Below are 26,998 nucleotides of genomic sequence, written 5' to 3' on the forward strand. Positions count from 1 at the left end.
GATTTCCTCTATATCTAGATATGTAGTTTTTTTTATTTTATTCAATTTCTAATTCAAATTGGATTTGCACATCTGTTTTATTTACTATTATATTTATTAATTGTGGCATTATAAAAAATTCAACGTTAACTATAGTTATAATATAGTTTTGGCTCTGCGTTAATTATCCTATCAGGACTTGTTCTTTTATATACAGGTATATAGATGATTAAACTACATAATAAGTAGGTAGTTTTCATTTGATTTGTTACCCTTTTTTGATCTCTTAAAAAATAACTTAGTTATATTACTTTTCCTTTGATCTTTTACATAAATAAGCAAAAAATTGCGCTTTCTCGATCTTGAAATGTATGTTCAGCATTGATAAAAGTTACCAAAATGATTAATTTACTGTGTTTTGTTATTTCTTACTCCTGTTTTTAGGTATTCGGTATTCGGCCGAATAGTGATTAAATATTCGGTATTCGGCTAAATAGCAAAAAATAGGCCGAATACCGAATAGTGGCCGAATATTCGTTACATCACTAAAATGTGTTTGCAGATACTTTAAATGTGCTGGTGTCAAATCTTGCTGGATTATTGCATGATGCCAGACATTTTATTAAAGACTCATTACAAAAGGTAATTTTATAATTAATTGTAGTTAACAGATTCACATTTTTTCCGTGTTTTATGCACGGAATCATTTTTATTTTCATATCGAAGCATTAAATATCCACATTAAATTTTTTGTTGTTGTTTTATTTTACGAATTAATGTTATATATTACGTCACTTCATGTGTTGGAATAAAAGCATTGGTTTCAATTATAATATTAATAGTATTTTAACATAATTTCTGTGATGTTTCTTGTACCTATTCATAAATAATCCATTGATTATATTCAATCACGCGTTGAAAATTCTATAACATGTTTATGTATATTTTTAATGACGGTTAGAAAGAGAATTTATAGACATGTTACAGATTATTTTAATGACGTTTTTCTTTAGTGATATAATTTACACACGAAAATATAATCATTTAAATAGTAAATATGAATAATTTGAATAAATTATTATTTGTTTTTGATCATTTTAAAACTGTTACAGACGTCCACTTGAAACTGAAATCAAAAAACAAAAGTATTTACATAATGTGCCTTGGCCCAAAACTGAAAGTGTTATTTTCTACGTCACAATTGATATTTTGTCAGCTTACGAAATGAAATAACTGATTCTTTCGTATTTCACACTCGCTTTTGAACCGAACAAATTGCAAAAGTAAATTTTGAAGAAAAAATTTTGAATTTTATTTGGGATTTATTTAGCCAAAATATTCTTGGTCTGCCCCAGGCGGCACTTTTTAGGGCGCGGCAAAATTACTTATAGGGGCGGCAAAATTTCACAATAAATAATAATAATATCTTGTAAAATTTTGAAACATCCTAATCTATACTTGCATCGCGCCTACGATAGTGCTATCGTCCGGACAGTCCCGGAATCGGCTCACCGGGTGAACTAGTAACTTTTTCATCCGAGGAGTTCCTGCGAAACCTGTTGACCTTTTTTGTTTTTATTTGCTTGTACGATTCATTCGTCTTCATATACACCACTAATATACAATAGAACTACAGTAGAGCGTCGTTTATCCGAAAGTCGGTTATCTGAAAGGATTCCAGTCGGAAAATTTAAATTTTCTCTAGTGCTGTGGCGCTGCAATCTTTGGCTATATCTTGGGCTACTCCAATATTTTTTTGTTAATGTGTGTTTTTTAGCTGGCAGCACTGGCACTTTTGTGTGGTGTTTTTCTGAGGAATGTGTGTCCTGCTAGATCGAACGTTTTTGATACTAGATTAACTTCTAATATATAATTTTTTTGTTTTTATATTTTTCAATATATTTGTTTTGTTTGTAAAAAAATAAAGAAATAATTTTTAACGATGCAATAGCCACGATTATTATTTTGAAAAGTTTACATTAGGCTTAACATCGACGAAAATTCAACGCAAAGCGACACGCAACGGAGAAAAATTTCAACATGGCATATGTTAATGTGTTTTTTCGTACATAATCGGTTATCCGAAACATTGTTTTTCCGAACAACCCCAGTCCCCAATTGATTCGGATAAACGACGCTCTACTGTATTATAAACAGGTCGCTGCACTACCACCGAATTTTTCATTGCTTGTTCTGTGACGAAACTGAATTTTGGTCTTTTAAATTGAAATACCTAAATAAGGGGGGCGAAATTTTCCTCCGCTCCGGGCGGTTGACACCCACGGTACGCCACTGCCTAAGAGAAAAATTAACGCACTTCCTAGCTCGCGTACGGTCTGCATACGGTCTGCTTTATAGCTCGCATACGATCTGCAGAAGCCAAGTCTTTATTCAATCTGTGCAGGAATAATTTTTCTTTTCGCCTTAGATAAATTACGAGCGATATTCCGCTTCTTAACAAAGTTAGCTACGGCACTCCGATCTCTAAATATTGCTCGTCTCATCGTATTCAATGTTCTATTCCTACTTAAAATACTCTAGCGCTTCGTGGCTATTATGTATTGTCATTATTGTTTTTTGTTTATTTATTATTTCGTTTATGCTGTATCCTCTCTCATTATATACATGTATCCATTCGTTTCTTTTCTTCATACCATCGGTTCTTATCTAACTGGGTATAAGGTATGGGTCGATAGGGATTTAATACTTATTACTGTAATCTGAACATGTTAATTCTTAAATAATAAAAGTAGAAAAAATATTCATTTTCCTATTCCAAAGAACTTATCAAACCACAGTTATTTAATATGAAAGTTGACTGAGAGTTCTTTATTAAACAAATATGTGCATTTTGGGTTCATCAATACTTTTCAACAATTTGGTTTTTGTTTTTCTGTGTAAAAAGATGCTTAAAAAGTGATTTTAACTTTTCTTAATGCTATTTTCGATGATAAATTTAAAATCTGTTTTTAATATTTTAGTTTGTTTCTGTAGTCTACATATAAACATCTATGCAGAAACTCGATTCTTTGCTATAACTCTCCATTCTTTATGTACTATTATTAATAATGTACAGTATGTATTGGCTTAATAAAGAAATTTATTAGTCAACTTTCAAACTAATTAAATAATTGTAATTTTGATAAATCTTTTGTAACAGCAAATTAATAACTATTAAAAATACTACATAAAGAAATTAATTTTTCATAGTCTGTTTTGGCAAAATCATTTGTTGCATAATTCGTTGCAATCTATTTTGCATATAAAATGAGTGTTTTCGACATAGTAAATTACACTTTAGGAGAGACCGAGACTAGTTGTCACAGTTTTTATACATTTCTAGTTTTAGGGTCTATAATATCAGTTTATTTAGGTCTAAGTGAAAGTGCGTGTACCTACATAACTTCTGATTGGTTTATCTATACTAATATTATAAAGAGGTAATGTTTGTATGTATGTAAGTTTGGATGCAGCAGGTAATCTCCAAAACTACTCATCCGATTTCAAAAATTTTTTCACCAATATTTAGAGTGGAACTTCAGGGTGGACATAGGCTGTATATTATTCCGTTAAACATGGGGGATGGACAGTTCTTTACGGTAAGCCTTACGGGGAACGCTTACCGTAAAGAACTCTGCTTCTATTTATACTATTTTAGATGCGGTTTTTTGCATTTTTGATTGCATTTTAATAGGGTACGTCAACAGAATGTACACTAAGAAGGGATTTTTCGATATTCCCCCCGGGGGGAGAGGGACAAGATTAAGGCTTACTGTGAAGAACTTCACTTCTATTATACTATTTTAGATGCGGTTTTTTGCATTTTTGATTGCATTTTAATAGGGTACGTCAACAGAATGTACACTAAGAAGGGATTTTTCGATATTCCCCCCGGGGGGGAGAGGGATAAGATTAAGGCTTACTGTGAAGAACTTGGCTTCTATTATACTATTTTAGATGCGGGTTTTTGCGTTTATGATTGCGTTTTAATAGGGTACGTCAACAGAATTTACACTAAGAAGAAATTTTTCGAAAAATTCCCCCCCCCCACGAGGGAAGTGTTATAACACATTTATAATAAATGCATTTTGAACCACAACAAGGAGTGGCAGGGTCTGCTAGTAATAAATATATGACCCATTATAGGAGACAATAGCCCCAAAAATTTTAAACCTCACAAACGTTTTGCGCATTAACTTTGAAAGTGTTGGCAGCCCATATTTGCCACACAGTGTTGCTAATGTTCCCTTTATTTACTTGACCCACACTATCCATAGTGTCGCTGAACACTCGACATTAGTGACCTTAAAACTAGTATTCTGATCTTGTATCTACTCTCAACTTGCATCTTTCTGAGGATTAATTTCTATAAATATTACGACTAAGAAGTGAACTTTTTATCTGTTACGCATTTCGCCTTGTTATGTATAGAAGCAAAATTATATCAACAAATGAATTATGACGATTTGATTGATGAATTTGCAATTAGAAAAGCGCGTAAACGTATTTCTTAATCAAAAAAAAAATTGTTATACTTTTTGTAAAAGGTTTTATTTTTTGTAATAAAGATATTATGGTCTCTGTCATAATTTTTATTATTACAGTGCATTGATAAAAATTAAAAACATGCTCACAGTATCGGAAGATTGAAACATAAAAAATGTTCCGAGAAATAACAGAAAATACTTTTTTTCCATGGGGTTGCCGTTCTTGGAAGCGTGCCGCCCTACACCCAGGATTACTCGGCGTACCCCTTAACCCGCCATTGCCGATAAGGACCACCAGAAAAGGGATGGTTTTCGTGTTGCTTTCGGTTTGTTGCTCGCCGAAATATGCTCACACTGCAGTTTTTCATGCCTTTTTTATGGTTAAACTCTACGTAGAGTTATATGAGTTTAGCGCTATTTCTTCTCCTATCGGTTAATTAATCCAAAATTTTCACATTGAAGATGGAATTTTCCGTTTAGAATTCAATGAAATTGTTTCATTTATTTACGTGGATGGTGCGCTTCCTTTTTCGTATTATTACATTTTCAGTAGTTATGATTTACAGATCTTCACGAAAACATGTTCTGTATCTTAATCTGAATAACCGGCGGTGAGTATCGATTGTTTTCTAAGTATTTTAATATTCAACACCAAAATAAAAATAATAATAATAAAACAATTAATTCATTATAAAGGTGTTTGAGGCAAGAATAAGTATTGTAAAAATTTAATGAAATATTTAATTACTGTTGAGCTTTTTTCAATAAAATTAAAACGTTAATAACAAGACATTGTACATTAATGTATTTAGTAAAGTGAACAGAATTATACTGTTATGTATAGCAGTGTATTTCAACCTGTGGGTCGCAAAGCCTTAAACGGGGGGTCGCTGGTGAAAGAAAAAGACAAGTGTTTGTAGGTCCTACACTACAATAAAAAAAACTAGAATTTCAGTGAGAAGTCTGTGCCTGTTTATTTTACAGTACAATTGGTTTTTCGATCGATATTTAAAGACAAAATTAAATATGTAGTTTTTAAAATCACTGATATAGTTTAAATATGGCCCTGGGGGTCGCCCGAATTTTTTAACTTGTAAAGGGGTCGCGTATTCAAGAAGGTTGAAGAACACTGATGTATAGAGTAGAACGTATAATTACAATATGTAGCGCAACACACGAATTTCATATCATCATCGTCGTCTTCATCATTAATTAACATGTTTTTGCATTCGAGACTTTTTCATAGGGCAGATGAAGCATCGTTTTTTTTTTTCTTTTGTGGTTTTTCTCCACTAGAACAGCGTATAGGAGCTAATTTGTCTTTTTTTTTTTTTTTTTTTTTTTTTTTTTTTTTTTTTTTTTTTTTTACAACACTATGATCTTGTATTTTATCATTATCATAAAATCTAATTCACCACTGTTCCTCAGTACTCACTAAACTACTTTAGGCCAATCCCAACCCATAATTAGCTTGGAAAAAAGGCAATGTTTTAATACAGATAGGACGAAGCCGGATGGCGCACCGTACTGTATTCCATTTTGAGAGACCCGGGAACAAATCCCAATGGAATAAAAATTTTTGAAGATGGCTAATTCTGGATATGCCGTGTTTAGAAGGGTTTGATAAAAGTAAAGCACTAGATAAATAGGTTTCTGTATAAACGGCACTTTCGGTGCAAAGAAATGTACTCATAAGAAAGAAAATTAAAAAAAAAAAAAAAAGAATGAAAAATTTCTTCGGAAGACTTACGCATAAAACATCTAAATTAATATATATCGATTTTTAAAATATATAAATAACTATTAATAAGATTTTAGTTTTCTATAAAATTTTTTTAACAATTTTAATACATAAACTCGCTATTTGGCAACACTTAACGAAACCGCCATCTTGTTTGTATGTGGAGAGGTTTTATGGTATATAAACATGTCAATCGAAATTGAATCAGCGGAGTAAGTAACGATTATTTCGTACATTTCTTAATGAATATTGTTAATTATTAGGCTTATTTTTCGAAATGTTAGTTATTTAAAGAAATAGAATAAGAGAATGTTGTATTTTATTCAATACATTTAACATTGACACATATGATTTTAAGATGATTGTCTATTTGTCTTTGTGTAAGAAAGCTTCCATACTTTTACATAAAACTGTACATGTTCACACTTGAATGTCTCATTGTTATAATCAAGCAAACTCTTAGAAACATTTCACATTATTCTTCTATATGGTGGTGTTTATAACTTAATTAATTAGAGAATTACACTGAATGGCAGTACTACATTGGGTAATTGTATTGGTAAGTGGCAGAGGCACAAAATGTAGGTCTGAATGAAGCAATTGGAGCTGTAGAATGAGCCTGAAGAAGTAAAAGTCAATTTTCTATGTGTGAGCCTTTGCGAGATGTATCCTCTGAAATTTTCCTTATTAAAAATGCTTAATGGAATACGTGGTGCAATTCTGATTGTGTCACAGAAGTAGTTGATGCAATGGTTTTTCTCGTGTTTTCTGAGCTTTCGGCTGTCTCTGGTAAAGTTGAAAATGGTTGTTTTGAAAGGTATTGTTAGAAATTTTTGCGGTAAATGTCCATCCTGCATACATGGGCCATTTTTTTCTAATGTTGCTCTCTTAAAACATCTCTCTAGTAGACATGTCCTAAACAGATAGAAATTTTTGGGGCGATGTGTATAACAAGAGCTATAAGCGAAATCTCGTAGGATTACTTATCGATTCTGTACAGTGGAAGCCACGAATGCTTAACCTTGTTCACATTGTGCAGTAGCACGTTGGACGGCAGATACTATAACTTGCAAAGAGTCGTGTAGACTGTCGGTTTCTTTGGTGGTGTCTTATATTCCTATCAAGCTCTAGACCAGTTGTTGGGCTGCAATTTGAAGAAACTGTAGACCTATAAATTCTCGCTGTTGTCCATATGTCCGTCTGTCTTTTCTTAATCTTGAGAATGGAGTTAGATAGGTGAAAGATGTGACAAGATATGGTAACCTTGATGATAGGAGGCATCAGTTAACAGTATATGAACTTCTGTTTGCAGCAGAAGTCACATATTTTTAATTTAAACAAGGTACTAGATAGACAACTGGCATGATTCTTTTCATTAAAGAAAAAGTATGATATTAAAGGACAAGCCACTACTAATTTGAGGTTGAGAGAGTATATTTTAAATTAAACAATTTAGAAATATGATTAAAAATTGCAGCCCATCGTGATGATGTCATAATAAATATTTGCACATTCTTAACCTGCCTCAAATGTTCCATGAAAAAGATGATTTTAAAGTTTTTACTGCCACTTTATTCCAATGTACTCTGACTTATTACTGTACCACATTTATAGACAACTTTGTTTTTCTATTTTATTGAATACATCAAAGCTTATTTGTTTATTGTTTCACTGTTTTCTGAGAAGAGTAAATGTGGAATTGTTTATTAATTCTTGAATATATTAATACTAATGTTTTGTGTAATAAAAAGTGTATGAATGAAGTTTTGTAGCTTCAGAAAGGTTGAGAACCACTGCTCTAGACGATGCCTGTAATGTCCCAAGCGCCTTATTTGGAGCTGCAATTTTAATATATTCGTGATAGTTCTTGTATCATAATAATTGCAGAATTACACTGAATAGTAATGTTATACTGTGATGAAGACAACAATGCTCTTTGAAGTGTGTTTCTGTATAACTTCGATTGCATTCTTTCAGTAATCAATCCTGTTTGTGTGTAAAAAGTATAGTGTTAAAATGAAAAAACAGGAAAGAATGTGTTTGGGGATATATTGACAGGAGTACCAAAATGTACAATTGATTACATATCTGTCTTACTATGTCAAAACATTCCAATGAAAAAGTTTTAGAAACTACCAGCAATAAAATAATAAAAAGAACAACAGCCAGTAAATATGGCTGAAAACATTTGGTTCAATTAGATATTTTTTGCTGGAACATTATAATAATAATTTTTTTTTAGTTTGTGTTAGCAGTTGTGTTTCAGTTTACAGACTAATCATTGTTACGTCAAAATAAAACTTGTACATCACACAAACTTGTATAATGTAGAAAATTTAATTAATAAAAGTGGAATTGTAAACAAACTTAATGTTAGTTGTTAAACATACTGTTTATTATGAATCATTATATCTCAGAAGTGTATTAAAAACAGAGATGAGAGAAGAAATAAGTTAGATTTAATTATTAATTAATAAATTACCTTCAGAAGAAATAAGAATGATTGATTATATTTGAAATCTGAGACTAGAAATAGAGAAAATAAAATATTCAAATAATAATATACAAATTCTTTTTGAAAGAAGTTTCATTATATTATGCTTTTTCTTATAGATTCAGATGATAATTTCTATATCACAAATGTAAAAAAATGGAAATGATGATGATGATTTTGAATACAGTAGATATGTTCCGTTCTTTATGAATCAATTTTGTAGGAATCATAGTTTACGGACTACGGCTGTTTGAAAGGTTTTCTTCCATAAAATTAATCGATTCTAGACTAATTCGACTCAACATTTCCAAAATACGTATATTTTTTTGAAAATAATCCGTATAAACTACGTTATAAACAAAAAATTGTAGGATTGCTTACCGAGTGTGTACCGTTCGACTACGCCTGTTGCTAAAGCTTGGTTTCGTCGCGGAACAGCGCACCAAACCGCGGCTGCGATTTCTGATATTATTTTTCTGCGAAAACTTCGTTGACCTTTGGAGACATCCTTAATATAAATAATTTTTATGGCCGTTAAATAAGAAATGTTTCTTTCACAAGAAATGTATAAAATTACAGTACTGGACAGACGATAGGTCGCCTAACTCGCCGTAGCGTGACGCTAGATGGCGAAAAATATATATTTAATTATAATAAAGTTACAATAAATTAAGTTAATATATAATTATATGTACAGTACCTAATTTATATACAATTATATGAACAGACGATACTAAACTCAATTTATCCGCCTAAACGTCTGTAGCGTGGCGCTACGGACAGCGGGAAAGTAGTTCGGCTGCCCGATGATGTTTTACGTATTATAGGAGTTATTTTTACCGTTGTTTACGGATACTGCTACAATTTTTATAGGAATCATAACTATAGGAAACGGTTTTATAGGGGGATCTACTGTATTTTGCTTAGTATGTCATTATAGTTCAGAGGTGGCTAAACCTTGTCACGATAGAAGCCATGCACTGCATATCTAAAATAGATCTTTTATTAGAATGCCTATTGAAGAGCCATGTCATCTATTTATATTGTATATAGTTAAAATACTATAGTTATTACCGTTCTCTAGTAAATATCACTGTTACTTTACTGGTAGTTTGACTAAAGCTTAGTTCACACTGAGCACGATTTACTGGCAAAAGTGAAAAACAGAGCGATTAACTCTTCAGACATGATGTTATTTTTGGCAAATTTTACCATTTCACCAATCACTTAGATGTTCAGAATTGTCAAGCTGTTTTGTTAGTTAAAAACTTCACCACTAGTCATATTCCCACTATTTGTCATGTAGTTCTTGTTGTATTCAATATGGCTACAGAAACTTTCTCATGCAATAGAGTAGATATTGTAATTCACAGTTTTTTAATAGTCCTCTCACCTAGCATTGTTTTTTTTTATGTATTTTTTTTTTTGTCAATAAATAAACAAATGTGATTAACAACAGAATATCACAAGCAGCCGTTTTGTTTTTGGCGATAATGTTTTCTCTTTCTGTCAAATGATTTGCTGCTTAAAATTCACAATCGCCTTTCGCTTTTGGTTGTGTGAATCAAAGTTGCAAGTTACACTTACAATCTCTGCGTACACACTATGTAATAGAAAAATTACAAAAATATTATATTTGTAAGTAGTATGCATTAGGTTTATTAAAAGAAATTTTGTAAGTATATTGGATCTACAGTAAGGGTGACCCTTACTGCATATCTAAACAGAGGAGAGAGTTGAGAGAGAGTGTGCCCTGGAAATAATGCACTGTACTATGCACTTAATCCTAAACCAACAAATATTTATTTTTGAATAGAGGTAGAGTTTCTAAATCTTTATGCATGCCTGTATGAAGAGCCGAAAACAACAGTTGTTATAATTAATGGAAAATACTGTAATTTTAAGATGCAATTTTTTAGTAATTTAATTTATTTAAAGTGGAGATGCATTTTACGATCGATATTATCTTAAATTTGATTCTGAAGTTACAGGCAATACTCACGGCAAGTGATATGTTATATGCCATATGATAACAGATGATTACGGCTTTACTATTCAATGGTCACATCAGTTCAAATGTGTTTTTCCAACAATCATTTAATCATTTTAATATAATACCTTTAAATTTAAAATACCTTTGAGATGACATATGTGATGTAGCATTAAAATGAAAAGCTATGAAGAAATACACTAAATAATAGAACAAGTTTCATAAAATAATTTTTTTCTCAGTAAATTAAAGCATTAAAATTTGTTTTGATGCAGAGTAGACCCCCCTCATAACACTGTTGATTATTTCGTTTTATATGAATTCAATGTTGTACGAGTCACTTAGATTTTACAAATATGTGAGCCATTCACAGCCCGCACACGTATTTGTAAAATCTAAGTGACTCATACAACATGGAATTCATATAAAATGGAATATTCAACAGTGTTATAGGGGGGTCGATTGTATTACTAAAAAGAAAGGGAAAAATCAAAGAAATGTAAAAAGGGAAAGAATAGCAATTTGCATATATCTGAAATGAAAAAAAAATATAGTTTTTATTGAAAAATTTTTTCTTTCAGATGATGACAAATTAGAAAGGAAGTAAATTATTCAATCTTATTTATCTGTGTTGTTACAAAGGATTCTACATAAGACATCATCCATATAGCATTTATAGAAGAATGAATAATATATTGTACAGTATTGCTATCTTCTAATCACTTTAATCTTATTATTGGGTTGATTTTTCTCACAGTAAACAGTCCTGGTTGGATGATGAATGATTTTAGTGTAATAAAATAAATATCATTCGTCATCTAGCCAGGACTGTTTGCTGTGAGAGGGGTCAGCCTAATAATAGGATTGGGGTGATTAGAAGATAGCAATATCAATACAGCAACCATACAAATAAGAATGTATTGTACATTTGCTGTGGATGATGTCTTGCGCAGAATCCTCTAATGAGAGGAATAGATATTTGCACATGAAAGGTTTGGTATTTATGATTCAAACTTTTTAGTGATACTTAGGATGAAAAACCTAAAGATGGTGGCTGTGACTACTGTTTATAATGATTTAAATTATATATGTTTTTGAGAATAACTAATGAAATGCTTAAAATATGAAAAATATGAAATTAATAAAATATGTAAGAAAAAATATAAACTATGTAAGCAATCTCTATTATGGAAGGAAGCATAAATATAAAGTTGTGAATTGTTGAATGCTGATTATCTCCCTTCAACTTACGTATATCCTTGGGCTATAATTTGGCAATAATAACTATAATATTACTAATACATTTGGCCATAGAGGGAGAAATTTTGGGTTATTGCTTTGTTTTGGGTTTGATGTGGTTGTTTATATTTGCTGATTATCTTCCTATTTGTTGTAAATGATGGTGTTGTAGGGCAGAGGGTGCCACCGCTTGACCTTCAACCTCTGACCTCACTTGGCGCCCGTACTCCGAAGAGGAGTGACAGTTTTTCACTTTGTGTTAGTTAACCTTTTGGAGTTGACAGCAGTGACAATCTTGGATTTGTATTATATCTCAACACTATTGTAAATATTGCATGCCTGATTCAAATAAAGTAAATTATTTGTCTGGATCAGTTTCTCAGTTAAATCTTTGTCGACGAACAAAGGACGCAGAACACTTGGTCGCGGTCAATGTGGTCATCACAGACAAAGTAGGATACAACCCAGATCAATTCTGCCTAGCATCGAAATGTGCCACATACGGATTTTAGCCAAGCCGCTAAAGTGTTAAAAAAGCATTTAAAGTAAAAAATTTAGTTTTCTTATGTTAATGAAAGTAAATATGACTTAAGATCATTTTTCTGTTATCTTGTAAAACTAACAGGCATGGACAGTAGAAAGTGGAATGCCATTGACATTTCACATTCTGCTATGTCTATGACCTTTAACCAGGTTGAAAATGTTAGCATTTATAAACTTTTCCCACAGTTAAAGATGCATTGATTAATTCAGCTGAAGTACAGTGGTTCATACTTAATTTAATACTATCTATATCTTAAATTACTGTTCCTGATTTTGTAATAAAAGTTGCTTAAAACAAAACTTGTGTATAATTTGCAACAAAGTTCAGATATCCTATCAGAAAGTCTCATTCAGAGGTCCTTCTTCTCTCCAATACAAATGAGTATTATGGTTCATCAGAAAGGCACATTACCACGCAAATTTTAATGGTCAGTCCTTTATTTCGCACATATATACAGATTGCACCAGGGAATTAGTTCATTTGTGTCTAAACAAACTTTCTTATCTTTCTCTTTGCAGTCCAGATGAGGCTTTCTGTGTACTTTTTTCCCTCCTGCTCTCCCTTGGCAATCTGGACAAAGCTCTCCTTTCTCATCCCAGTCCCTCTTTTTAAGGGATTCTCCAGGCTTAATGGTTTTTTAATTTGGAGCTGGGCAGTAGCTTTCATTCAAGTCTGCCCTTGTTTGGGCTCCTGACTAATTTGGTAATTGTGCCTCCCTCTGAACTTGACCACCTCTGGAAAAACCAATCTTTTCGAGTGGAAGACAAAATTGCTTTGCTTTTCAAACACTTTTATTAGGCCTACTTGACGAACAAAAATTGAAATTTCTTCGTTAAATTTAATTTTTACAGTATATAAGTCTAGTATTGTGTTTTATCTATCTCCTTATAAACAAGCAGATATTAATATGTTGCATTATATTGTGACCATTACATTGACGAGGTGATAACTAAGTTGTCAATGCCCAAGTCAGGACTGATACTACTTGTGACTCTAAGTGCACAGGAACCTTCCAAATAATTATCACATGAATGGTTGTGTATGAGGGAATAAACGGGCTTGGGACTAAGGAGAGTTGAGAGACAGTGTCCTAGAAATATGCACTCACTATGCATTTAATCCTAAATCAACAAATATTTATTTTTGAATAGGGTTTTTTAAATCTTTATGCATGCCTATATGAGTGTGTGTGCGGGTCAATAAATATCTGAATCTGTAATATTTGGTGATTGTTTAGGCATCCTGTATAGAAGAAGGCTTGTTCATGATGAATGTTGAATTCCAAAAGTCCACAATGGTAATTCATGACAGTTTCCAGTTAATAGTTAGTTAGTTGGAGTGGCAAAGGTCTGGTGGAAAATAGTGGGAGTTTGAGAAGATCATTGGTGGAACATGGCGGGATATGCACACACTTCAAGAACAGTCAGACAAACTCTTCCTGTGATCTTTCTCCTTGCTTTCTATTTGGGGTCTTTCCCCCTGCTAATATGATGCTCAAATTTGATAAGTTTATGCAGGGAGCTGGCAATTAGTCCAATCTCTGATTATTTTATGAGATTTTCTTTGGTGAGTAGTTTTTATTGGAAGATGTATTGCCTATGAAGGAAGTTTTACTGGTGAAATAATCTCATGAACTACCTCTACANACATTTTTTTAGAGATTCATTATTTCTAATTCACTTTATAAATATTTAATTACGAAATGTATATTTTTCATTTGTTATTTTCTTTAAGAAATTCTGTCTATAATAGATGGTTTTTAAGTTCGTTTTTCGCCACCGGTCGCGTGTGTAGGCGGTCGAATTAGGGATTGAAACGGTCCGAGAGACAGTGCACCCAAAAGAAGTGCACACTACAACTCAATTACAAAAGAATAACACTCGTTCATTTATATAACTATTTGTACATATGATATTAAAAGCGCGCTAAAGAGAGTTTACACTTGTGCGTGCCTGGATAAATACCTGTAGTCGTTATACATTTCATAAGCTGGTTCTTATCAAGTGTATAACCACTAAATCTTGGGAAATCTTACGTAAAGCTGGCCCTTATTTAACGTGAAGAAAACTGTGCGTGACCAGCTTGTTGGTTGTGCCCAAACCTACTTAATTTATACACGTTATACACGTTACGGAAATCCTCAAAGGATGTACTTAACAGACGAAAAAAAATCGGATATAACTGGCTGGATCGAACATAGTAATTTACAAAACTTGTTAAAATATTTCCCAACGTACGAAGAATTATTTTTATTTAAAGGTGGATAGATAGAAAAAAAATCACGGTTAATTCTCAAAGGATTTCCGTAACGTGTATAACAGTCTGTCGTGGGTTTGCTCATGGCCAACAGACTGGCCAAGTGTACTTTTCTAGGTTTTTTTCGNAATCTTTATGCATGCCTATATGAGTGTGTGTGCGGGTCAATAAATATCTGAATCTGTAATATTTGGTGATTGTTTAGGCATCCTGTAGAGAAGAAGGCTTGTTCATGATGAGTGTTGAATTCCAAAAGTCCACAATGGTAATTCATGACAGTTTCCAGTTAATAGTTAGTTAGTTGGAGTGGCAAAGGTCTGGTGGAAAATAGTGGGAGTTTGAGAAGATCATTGGTGGAACATGGCGGGATATGCACACACTTCAAGAACAGGCAGACAAACTCTTCCTGTGATCTTTCTCCTTGCTTTCTATTTGGGGTCTTTCCCCCTGCTAATATGATGCTCAAATTTGGTAAGTTTATGCAGGGAGCTGGCAATTAGTCCAATCTCTGATTATTTTATGAGATTTTCTTTGGTGAGTAGTTTTTATTGGAAGATGTATTGCCTATGAAGGAAGTTTTACTGGTGAAATAATCTCATGAACTACCTCTACAGTAAATTGAAAATCAACAAAATAAAATAATTTTCTTGATTTTTGAACAGGAATTGAGATTGTCAAAATTACAGGTTCTCACAATATTAGTTATTCCTTGTAACCTTGTTTTCGTTTTATTATTAATGTGCAAAATTAATTTAGTAAATAGTAATAGTAAATACTAATTTAGTAATCTAATTTAGTAAATAAATAAATGACAGCATTTTTGTTTTCCAGTGTTGTGAGATTAATTCAACAGTATCTAAAAGAAAACAGTTTGCTTCGAACATTACAAGTGTTACAGGTAAGCTTTGCTTGGAAAGAAGTTAATCTTATTTCACTGTAACTACTTCTTTATTTTACAAATTCTTGTTTTCTAGGAAGAAACTTCCATATCTCTCAATACTGTTGACAGCGTAGATAGTTTTATACAAGACATTAACAATGGGCATTGGGATACGGTGTTAAAAGTCGTACAATCTTTAAAACTTCCCGATAAAAAACTCATTGACTTATACGAACAGGTGATTTGACAAAAATACCTTTGTTTTAAATTAATTAACCTAATTAATAAAGAAAACTTTATTTTTTTTATGAATTAGGTGGTTCTTGAACTTATAGAATTGAGAGAATTGGGTGCCGCTCGTTCATTGTTGAGACAGACCGATCCAATGATAAAAATGAAACAAGAAGAACCTGAAAGATATATTCACTTAGAAAATCTTTTAGCGAGATCGTACTTTGATCCGCGTGAGGTAATATAAATAAATACTATTTGAATTTGTTTTAAAAATTATACAAACATCTCGAAACCTGATATATTTGTAATAAGCCAAACAACTACCAGATTACATTGGGTAACTTTACTACTAGGAAAAAGTAGCCCAATGTAATATGGTGGTTGTTTGGCTTACTTTAAAAATTAGTACTACAAATGCAAAATTAAGTTTATTGTTAAATGACAAATATACTTTAATAATTTTAAATATCATTAACTTTTCATGTAGGCTTATCCTGACGGTAGTAGTAAGGAAAGGAGAAGAGGTGCAATCGCTCAAGCATTAGCTGGTGAAGTTAGCGTGGTTCCTCCTTCTCGTCTGTTAGCTTTACTCGGCCAAGCTCTTAAATGGCAGCAGCATCAAGGTCTTCTGCCACCAGGTAAACTATCAGATGATAATCGATTGTAAATATTAAATTTATTTAACAAATTTATTATTACAGTAAGATTTCCATTGTATGAATTCCTGTATTACAAATATCTTTGTAAAATGTCTCTGTTAACTAAGCTTAATGGAGTTGCTTTTTATTTGTCCATCATGCAATCTTATTTTTAAAAAATAGAGTTTAAAAAAATTTAATTAAAAATTCGATGGTTTGTGTTTATGATAGCTTTTCTTTCAATTATTTTTCAATTCAGGGCCACCATTGGCTGAGTGAATAAAACCACTGAACACTGATAGTTGTTCTCTGGTTTGTGCCCAACTGACAGGTTGGTCATGTAGAATTTGACTTATCTTTGCATGTCTAGCACCTAAATAATGGTCACTTTCCATAGAAAGTCCTACCAGGAGGCAGGTTTTCTTTAGTAGATCAGCCATTTGTTGCATTATCTTATCTCATTAATCCAATCCAATTCAGTCCTTTCAACATGGTGTTTTGTTTAATGTTAAAAAATAGAGTTATTTCTAAAGGTTGAATAAAAAATAAAATTAAAATCAAATTTGTGTGAACATACAAATTTCACTTTAATTTTATATTTATATTATTGTGTTTTCACTGTTAGTGCATTTTCTGTTTAATGAATTTTTATATAACAGGTTCTTATGTTTCCTGGAGGCAGTTTATTACAGGAAGTTCAACTGTATTGATATTAATAAGTATTTTCTCTGTATTTAGGAACAACAATTGATTTGTTTCGTGGTAAAGCAGCTATCAGAGAACAGGAAGATGAGAAATATCCCACTCAGCTTTCAAAACAGATTAAATTTGGACAGAAATCTCACGTAGAATGTGCTCGATTCTCTCCCGACGGTCAGTATCTCGTAACTGGTTCCGTTGATGGATTTATAGAAGTGTGGAATTTTACAACTGGTAAAATAAGAAAAGATTTAAAATACCAGGCTCAGGTAAAACAGGAGCATTTTACAATAATTTCTTAATGAAATATGTATGAAAGTATCATTTCATTCTGTTTATAGGACAATTTCATGATGATGGACGATGCAGTTTTGTGTCTTTGCTTTAGTCGTGATTCAGAAATGCTTTCATCGGGAAGCCAAGATGGAAAAATAAAAGTATGGAATTTAATTCATTATAATTATGATAGTTTTCAAATATAAATTTAAAATTATTACAGATTTATGACTTAATGATTTAAATATTCAGTAATGTTTAGTAGTAAAATAATAGTAATAAAATTATGTTTATTTTTTTGGCATCTTACTGATACTTAATCTATTNATTCTCACAACAATTTTTTTTATTATGAAAAAAATTGAAATAGAAACAACAGCATCAGTTTCATCGTAAATCAATTTGTAATCTTTTTCTTTATGTTTGAATTTAAATGGTTACTGAGCAAAGTGAATATTTTCTAAACTTGGCTTTCAATGAACTTTCAGGCTTACATTTATTATCAACAGTTGTACAGTATGAATAGAAGCGATAATTGGATTGGTTAGAAAATGATCTGTATTGGATTGTATCAGAGGAATTCAATATTGTCTCACCTCTACTTATTGTACTTTAAAGTTGATAATTTTTCGTATATCTCTGCCATTAGCTCCTCCGATTTTCGGTCAGTTACTCTACTGGTATTTATGTCATCACTTTGTTTAAAAAAGATATTCTTTATTTTAAAATAATTGTTTTTTTATCCAGTCTATTAACTATTTTGCTTAAGGCACATTTTTTTATTTTATTTTACTGTTAACTATGCTACTGATGATACATATTAACTATCTATTTTGAGACACACTATTTTGTAACTAGTGATTTTATTTGTCAATTTTATGCTGTTTAGCTTTTTAATTACATCATTATTTTTAATCGAGAAGTTGAAATTTATAAAAAGAGAACTGTCTCAACATATTAAGATTTCTAAATTATATAACGTAGAATTTCAAAACTCTGCTATTGACTGTATCTCTCCTATTGTTTTATATGTTTTTAATCTTATATTTAACCTTGGCATTCTATTCGTTTACTGTAGGATAAAATTATTTTTTATTGTATTTTTAAAAAAATTTGGCATTTGTACTGCACACCAAATGGTGTAAAAAAAATCAAAAAACAGTAAATATAGACTGAAAATGCAAGCATTTCTAATACATTATTGAGATAAATCAAACTCATTCTGAGGTATGTTAATATCATGACTGACTTATTTGGCTTCAATTTGTCATGTGAAATATAAAAAGGAAGGATAATTTGTCAATATTTTGTTCAATAATATATCAATAATATGTTGATATTTACAGAAGTTGGTTTTCAGTAATCATCAAAAAAACAAGTTTTTTCCCACATTTGTGAGAATGTGGGACACTATTGTTTTATGTAGAACTTTTGAATGAAGTTTTTCCTAAATGGTGAATGGGGTGAGAAGTGAGATGGACTAATTTGGTTTCCTCCTGTCTCCCTGACGTAACACCCTTTGAACTTTTACTTTAAACTTTGTCAGTTTATGTAAAGGACCCAGTTTATCAAACACCCATTACAGATACTGAAACACTGAAAGGCCTTGAAATAAGCACAGTCGGAATGGTCACTCGAAATGTATTACTTAACACCCAGAGAGAGACTGACTACTGTCTCGAAGTTCTGAGAGTAATGCTTGGTGTTCAAGTCAAAATTTCTTAAAGATGAGAAATTTTATTTGTTTGCTTACTAATTAGGATAAATTATTATTAAAGTTTAAATTTGAGATTTGGTTAAAGTAAATCAAACCATTTTCTCTTCCCAGATAATTTTTGAGAAATTTATGTATGATTTGTAATGTTTATTGTTTTCTATTTTTAACTAATATAAAGTAATTAAAAATGGTTAAAATATTTTTAAATAAAGGTATGGAAAATTCAGACTGGGCAGTGTCTCAGGAGATTTGAACGTGCTCATTCTAAGGGAATTACATGTATTCAGTTCTCAAAAGATAGCAGTCAATTGTTAAGTGCTTCATTTGATCAGACAATAAGGTAATGTTTTAATTATAGAGATATTTTTTGTTATATAATTTAATTTAATTGTAATTTTTGCTTCAATCATTGGAAGAGATTAATGACTGATTCTCATCTCACTGGCATGAACATGACATAAATGTGCCAGAGTAGTGAAACAGACAGGTTCTTGTTTGTCATAGAAGTGAAGCTTGCAGTCTGAGGTTGAACTTGATGAATATTCTACATTTTATGTGATGTAAAACAGTAAGTTGACAAAGCAAAGCAAAAGCACAGAGATTATTTGGCAGTATAGCTGCAGAATGTTTATACATACCACATGCCTACAAAGAAAACAGACAAGTTATACACACAAACTAGCATATGGTCCAGTGCCGTGAAGAAAAATCTGGAGCTTTCAATAATTGACTGTTGAAAGAGAACAGAATGCACAGCAAGTATGAACTGAATTTTGTTTAAATAGTTTTTATTCTTTTTTTACTTCAATTGAGAAATTGAGAAAAATATTTTACAAAGTTTTACCATTTATTCAAACTTGCCAATTTTATTTCCAACACAAGCATAAGTAAGGAAGAAAAGTTTACACGATAAGTTATAAAGATTAAAAAAGAAAAAATCTAAAGAAATTAATACAGATCACTTTACAATGCTCAACATCATTCATTGGAATACATGGAATGAACATAGTACAGTAGACCCCCTATAACACGGTAGATATGTTCTGTTTTATTTGAATTCCGTGTTCTATGAGTCACTTAGATACATGAGCCAATCACAGCCCGGCACGTGTGCAGTTTAGGGACTATGGCTATTTGAAAGGTTTTCTTTCATAAAATTAATCGATTCTAGACTAATTTGACTCAACATTTCCAAAACACGTATAATTTTTTGGGAATAATCCATATAAACTACGCTATAAACAAAAAATTGTAGGATCACTTACAGAGTGTGCACCGTTCGACAACGTCATTGCTTAAGCTTGTTTTCGTCGCGGAGTGGCGCATCGAACAGCGGATGCGTGTTTCCTGATAAATTATTTTTCTGCGAAAAATTCTCTGAATGTTGGAGACAACATTAATATAAATATAATTTTTATGGCTGTTAAATAATAAATGTTTTTTAGCAGGTCCAGTGCTCGTTTAAACTCAACGGTTTGTGGAATATCTGCTATTGGTCTAGATTCGACCAATTCTGTCATGACACGAGTTGGCGATGATGTTTTACTGTATTATATGAGTCTCTTTTAGTGTGTTTATACGAATACTATCACAATTTTTTCTCCGTGTTATAAGAATCTGTATTATATGAACCCGTGTTATAGGGGGGGGTCTACTTTATTAAGACCCATTTGATCACAAAATTCATGTGTATTGCATCCACTTGTTTTTCTGAAATAATTTTTTTTTTGTTTATTTATTTAAGGCTTGAAAGTGCAAATGATACATCAATTGATACAACTCTTTAGTTTAAAGATTCATTAAGAAATTTTATCAGAATCATCAGCCCAACAAAATTGCAGTTTTATCATTGCATGCTACTTCTCTCTCTGTGTGTATACAACAGTATATCAAACATGTGATGCAATGTTTTTATCTCAACATATTTATGTCAGTGAAAAGCAGCCTTAAGTTATTAAAGAAAAAATACCTTTTTGATATATATGTATAAAAAGATTGTTTTAATTTTTAAATTTTGTTTCAAAAAAATATTGATTTTAATAAATTACACTTTAAAATATTTTATGAAATTAATTACATTTGCTGGAAATATTTACTAAATTGATAACAATAAATATATATCTGTACTGATCTGTAAGGAGGTCTTATCATAACAGCTAATATCAATTATGCAATTTTAGTTTTTTAATTTTCACTGTATATCTTAAATTAAAACACAATAAATTTTTGTATTAAAATGCATTTTAGATTTAATATCTCTTTTCAATTATCAATTTTTTGAGAAATAATATGTAAAACCAAATCATTGACACTGACAATTGTAAACAATAAGCAGGAGTTAAAATTATTACTATCAGATATATATTTACATATTGCAGTTTGTGAGTATACAATTAAAAATGTATTGTAAAACTATCACTGGTGTTGATGGTTTGGTTTTATGTATCATTTCTCGAAAAATTGCGAACCAGAGAAGGATTTTAAATTCAAAGTGCATTTTAGCAAATTTATCATGTATTAATCCATGATATACAGTGAAAAATAAAAAAAGAACATTAAATTACCAGTTGGTAACCAGTTTTTCATGACAAGCTCTCTTACAGGTATTTAATTAGATACAATTATTTATATATAAAGTCCTTGCTTATAAAGTTATCAATTATCTTATCTAATTGTGTGGAAGTTTTTGTAATAAAACTGTCAAACAATTAGGCAAAATAATCATTTGTTGTAATAAATTTGAAAGCTGTGCAGAAAATGAGATATGAGTAATGAATTAAGTAGTCAGAGAGTTTATTTCATAAACTTTGTATGCGAAAAATATTAATTTTATATACAAAAATCTTTTATTTTATTTATAAAAAGACATTTGATTTTTTTTTCAGAATTCATGGTTTGAAATCTGGTAAATTATTAAAAGAATGTAGAGGTCATACATCATTTGTTAACGAAGCAATTTTTACTGCCGATGGACATAATATTCTTAGCGCCAGTTCAGATGGTACCGTCAAATTGTGGAATATAAAAAGCACAGAATGTCTTAATACATTCAAATCTCTTGGAGGAACAAGCGGTATAGACATTACCGTAAATAGCGTTCACGCTTTGCCAAAAAATGCAGAACATTTTGTTGTTTGTAATCGATCAAATACCGTTTCTATAATGAACATGCAAGGACAGGTTTGTTTCTATAAAATATTTTTAAAATGTAAACTAAATTTGAGAGAAATAATGTCTATTCTTTCTTCTTCTCAGATCGTACGTAGTTTTTCGAGTGGTAAAAGAGAGAGAGGAGACTTTATCTGTTGTACCGTTTCCCCGAGAGGAGAATGGATTTATTGTATTGGTGAAGATTTTGTTTTGTATTGTTTCTCTACTTCAACTGGAAAACTGGAAAGAACATTAACAGTAAGAATATTATGTTTTACTTATTTGCATATTGATCAAATATTCTAACTTTATTTGTAGAATACGTGAGATTTTACAAAATTATTCATAAAAAAATATGATATTTCTTTATTGAGAATAAAAATCCTTGAAATAGTTTAGATTTTAAAAAGATATTTAATCTTTAGTGCTTTAGTGTCAGTGATTCTAGACCTTATTAAATTTGTGTTTGGTGATGAAATTTTATGCATGTAATTTATGTGACAACATCAGTTTTTTTAAAATTCTTATAACAAATATTTATCAATTTTATTAAAAGAAAAGTGTGTGGTTAATGTTCAAGGAAAGTCAAGTATATGTATAAAGTCTTGAATATTTTTTAAAAAACTTGGTTGAAATTTATATTATATAAAATATGATTATTTCTTACCAAGAGTATTTAAGTTTCTCAGCTGAATGATTTAATAAAAACATCTACATTTAAATACTAAATAAAAACTATTTTTCTTTAGATACCATCTCTGAGGTCTGACTATAGATTTCTGCTCTTACATGTTCCTTATTCACTTCTGCCCTTATAGTGAATAGTCTAACATAGTTGCCATTTTGTTGATGATTTTTGCCAATTTTTACGAAAGTTTTAAAATTAACATTAGGGGTAATGTAAAGAAAATGTAATCAGAATATTCCTACTTAATTATATTTCATATCAGTTAAACTTGATTTAAAACAAGAATTTGGCTACTTCTGAAGAACTTAGAGTCACCAGAACAGTAATTGGCAGCCACCAATCTTCCACATGTGCAGTCAAATTATTATATTGTACTTAGGTTATTCGTGTATTAGTTGTTTTTGTGCATGGGCTGTGACTGATGAATTTTATGAATGTAATCTTGTACTGTAATTAATACTTGAATGTAACCTTATATCATGCCATGATATAAGGTTACATTCATAAAATTCATTCAATAATTTATTTACATAATACTTTAAAATCTTTCAAAATATTATGTAAATAAATTATTGTGGCAGTTTCTGATAAAAGTTGACTATGGGGATTATAAGTCCAGCTTCAGCAGTAGCCTATAAGAAAAGGTGTTATGAAATGTTGCTTTGTTAACTAAGGAATTACGAGAGTGATTTTTTTTCAACCTTTGATGGTCCATAAAACAAAGATAACTGTAAATAAAATAAATTTATTACTATAATCAATCAATCAATACTTTTGAAGATTATCATTTGTCTCAAACCTTGGCCCTGCTAGCCAAGTTTTCAGTTCAAGAAAGAGGTGTGGAGACTGTCACCTTTCAGACTTCAATCTAGCTTGGAACTTTTTAAACACCCAGTGTACAGTCCCGATTTAGCGCCGAGCAACTTCCACCTCTTTCCTGAACTAAAAGTGTGTCTAGGAGGGCAGAGGTTCAAGACTAATGACGATTTTCAAAACAACGTTAAGGCCCATCTCAAGTTACAGGTGGCAACATTCTATGAAAAGGGGTTTCAAAGCTCATCCACAGATAGATAAATGCCTCAATCTTCTTGATAATTATGTTGAAAAGTAACCATGTTTGTATCTAATCTTTGGTAATAAATTCATTTTGTTATTTACCCTTGTCTTTGTTTAATGGACTATTGGAGGTTGAAAAAAACAGCCAATGTATTTTGTAATTATGAACTTTGAATTTTTTAAACTGTAAAAAGGCTTTGTTGCTTTTATTGCTTAATATCTAATATAATATATATATAGTAATAAATAATTTCAATTATTATTTAATATATATATATATATTAAAATAATTGTGAAATCTGCAAATTTAATGCAGTTGTTGGGAAAAAGATTGTAAATATCTCTGATAGAAAAACTGTTCCTAGTGAGAATTATATTGGAGGTCACCATTTGTTATCACAATTAGCTGGGAAAGTTGACACATAGGTGTCAAGAATGCACCGTTAATGCCAACATGTGACGATCACATGACTCCTTTCCCACGACAAATGGATAAAAGCTCAAGCCTCCGGAAGCTCAGCATGCGTCCGCACACGGAAGTTATTTTTGTACTTGTGCCAGTCGATCTCCATGTAAAAGAACTTTGATCTTGTCAGAGAAGACGCCAAGGACTACCTCTTCCATACCGACGATGCGCCAACACTCCATTACTTAGAGAGGTATTTAGGGGATATTTTAGAACTTGTGAAATTGCTCTCTCTCTCGTCCCAAAGTTAGGCAGCGACATAGACGAGAATAGTCGTTTGTTATGTGTACATAGTCTATTATAACTGCAGTTAACCTTAGAATTAATTATCACCTTCTGTAACATAGATTTAGTTCCTCAATAAATGCTTTGTTTATTCGTTAAACCTGTCTCCTGTCTTTGAAAGGATGCCTGTTGGCTTACTGATGCACTCCCAACTCACTTTTAGCCCTCCTAGCCATCCAACGACTCAGAGACCGGGTTTTACCAGCCTGTGCAGTGTAAGTGGTCAGGAGGGATTAACCCCTGACCCCCTGCGTGTCTCACATAATAATTGAAAATTGAAATTATCTATTACTATATATAACAAGAAGAAACTATAGAATAAATTCCAGCAACACTTCACAATATAGGTATGCTTTAGGATCTTAGAATATATGACCTGAAGAAGGTTGAAAATGCTTTATATTGAATTAAAGCATTTCTGAAATTTATTGTATGATTTCTTCTTGTCATGTATTGTTTTCTGTTCCAATTTCTGAAGAGGTTAAGTAATTTTGATTACTATATTATTTATTTTCTTTTGAATCCAAGAAATCTTCAGCATCCTGTAATAAGGCTAAATGGGAACTATTGCAATATTTTTTGTTTATGGTTTAAGTTTCCGATTGATAGGAGCCATGGGTTACATTATTATATACTGTATATATATTAGTTCTGTATGTGCGTATTAATGCAAAAATGAAATACACTGGAATAAAAGTAATGAAAGATTTTACATTTCAGGTTCACGAGAAGGACGTAATAGGAATAAGTCATCATCCCCATCAGAATTTAATTGCAACATACAGCGAGGACGGTTTGTTAAAACTGTGGAAACCATAATCACTTTTTCATATGTAAATATACGTATAAAACAATTAAAACTAAAATATACTCTTAGTATATTTAATTTTCAAACAAATGAATTTTTTTTTTTTATCTGTGAATATGATTTACATAAAATGGTTAAATCATTAAATATTTTAAATACAATAGTCTGATAATTTATTTGACATACTCGGTTACTTTCCATTAACAAATGATGAGTTTATTAAAAACTTAGTTTCTTTTTGTACTTCTTTAAAAAATATGATATTTTACTTTTAAAACAACAATTTAAAACAAAACTTTAACTTATAGACAATATAGCAGTTTGCAATCAGTTTATTGTTAAACATAACACTGTGAATATTAAGACTTTACAGGGTGTCCATTTAAACATTTATCCAGCATTGTTTAAGGTGAAACCTCCGCATATCTAATGGTGGTATTTTTCTCTCAAGATTTTTCACGGATAGTGATCACATTATATTTTAAACCGTGCTAAAGCTTAATTATATTAACACATAATTTGATCCTGAAAATATGCTTTTAAATTCTTTTTTTACTCATGTTTGCATTGATCAGTGAATGCTCTTTCATGATAAATTTATTTAAAATAAGCACAAAAATGACTAATAAAAGATTTTATTGATTTATTTTCAAATAAAAAAAAAAAAACAATATTTTGAAAGTTTAACTGGATAAAGTTATTTTCATCTTTCTTAAAGAAAATTTAATTTTAATTTCTTCTTAATTTTTAAATTTATTTTTCTATTTTAATTTCTATTCAATATGTAACCGGTTCAGACACTTATTATTTTCTAGGAATAATTGCAATTACAGAAAAACAATTTTTTAATTATTGCAGCAGCTGTGTTCTTTTCTTTAACCATTCACATTATTCACAGGTCTTGCAACCATAGTCATTAGTTTCATTGGTTGTTTCTGGCATCATTTATGAACTGGATTGATGAATGTGGCACGAAAGAACGAATGAATGTAAGAAAGGGAAGACTTTGCATGATGTGTGTGGTTTAAAGAAAAAACAATACTGCAATAATTGAACATATAATTAGGTTAACTTTTTAAAAAATAAAGTTGTTGATCGGCTAGTAGTTTTAGAGTTTGCGGATATGATAATTCCTAGAAAATAACGGTGTCTAAATCAAGTATATATTAAAAAAAAAAAATTAATTTCTTCAAATTAAATATCAAATTCAGCGTCTTTTAAAAATACTTAATAAAACATGTAACACCTATCGCAAGATGGTTTTGTCAAGTATGGAACAAGCAGAGGCTTCTGAGGTTAAATGGAATGAAGCAACTATTCTCAAGAACTTACAGTCCCTATCATTGGCTTTGCAACATAAAAATATTGAAA

At 31.0% G+C, this 26,998-nt stretch overlaps 1 protein-coding gene across 1 annotated transcript; it reads left to right on the plus strand.

The window, feature by feature from the left end:
- The first annotated feature begins 6,340 nt into the window (after positions 1 to 6,340).
- LOC111641417 (WD40 repeat-containing protein SMU1) lies at positions 6,341 to 25,721 on the plus strand. The gene is made up of 11 exons (XM_023387581.1): positions 6,341 to 6,419; positions 15,562 to 15,628; positions 15,705 to 15,848; positions 15,927 to 16,079; positions 16,332 to 16,482; positions 17,221 to 17,450; positions 17,523 to 17,618; positions 19,387 to 19,514; positions 22,060 to 22,354; positions 22,430 to 22,582; positions 25,540 to 25,721. The coding sequence occupies exons 1-11, from the start codon at positions 6,394 to 6,396 to the stop codon at positions 25,636 to 25,638; spliced, it is 1,542 nt and encodes a 513-aa protein (XP_023243349.1). The 5' UTR covers positions 6,341 to 6,393; the 3' UTR covers positions 25,639 to 25,721.
- The last annotated feature ends 1,277 nt before the right edge of the window (positions 25,722 to 26,998 follow it).

Source organism: Centruroides sculpturatus, unplaced genomic scaffold (assembly GCF_000671375.1).
Source record: "Centruroides sculpturatus isolate CEXI.00-Female unplaced genomic scaffold, Cexi_2.0 scaffold1339, whole genome shotgun sequence".
Classification (NCBI taxonomy): Eukaryota; Metazoa; Arthropoda; class Arachnida; order Scorpiones; family Buthidae; genus Centruroides; species Centruroides sculpturatus.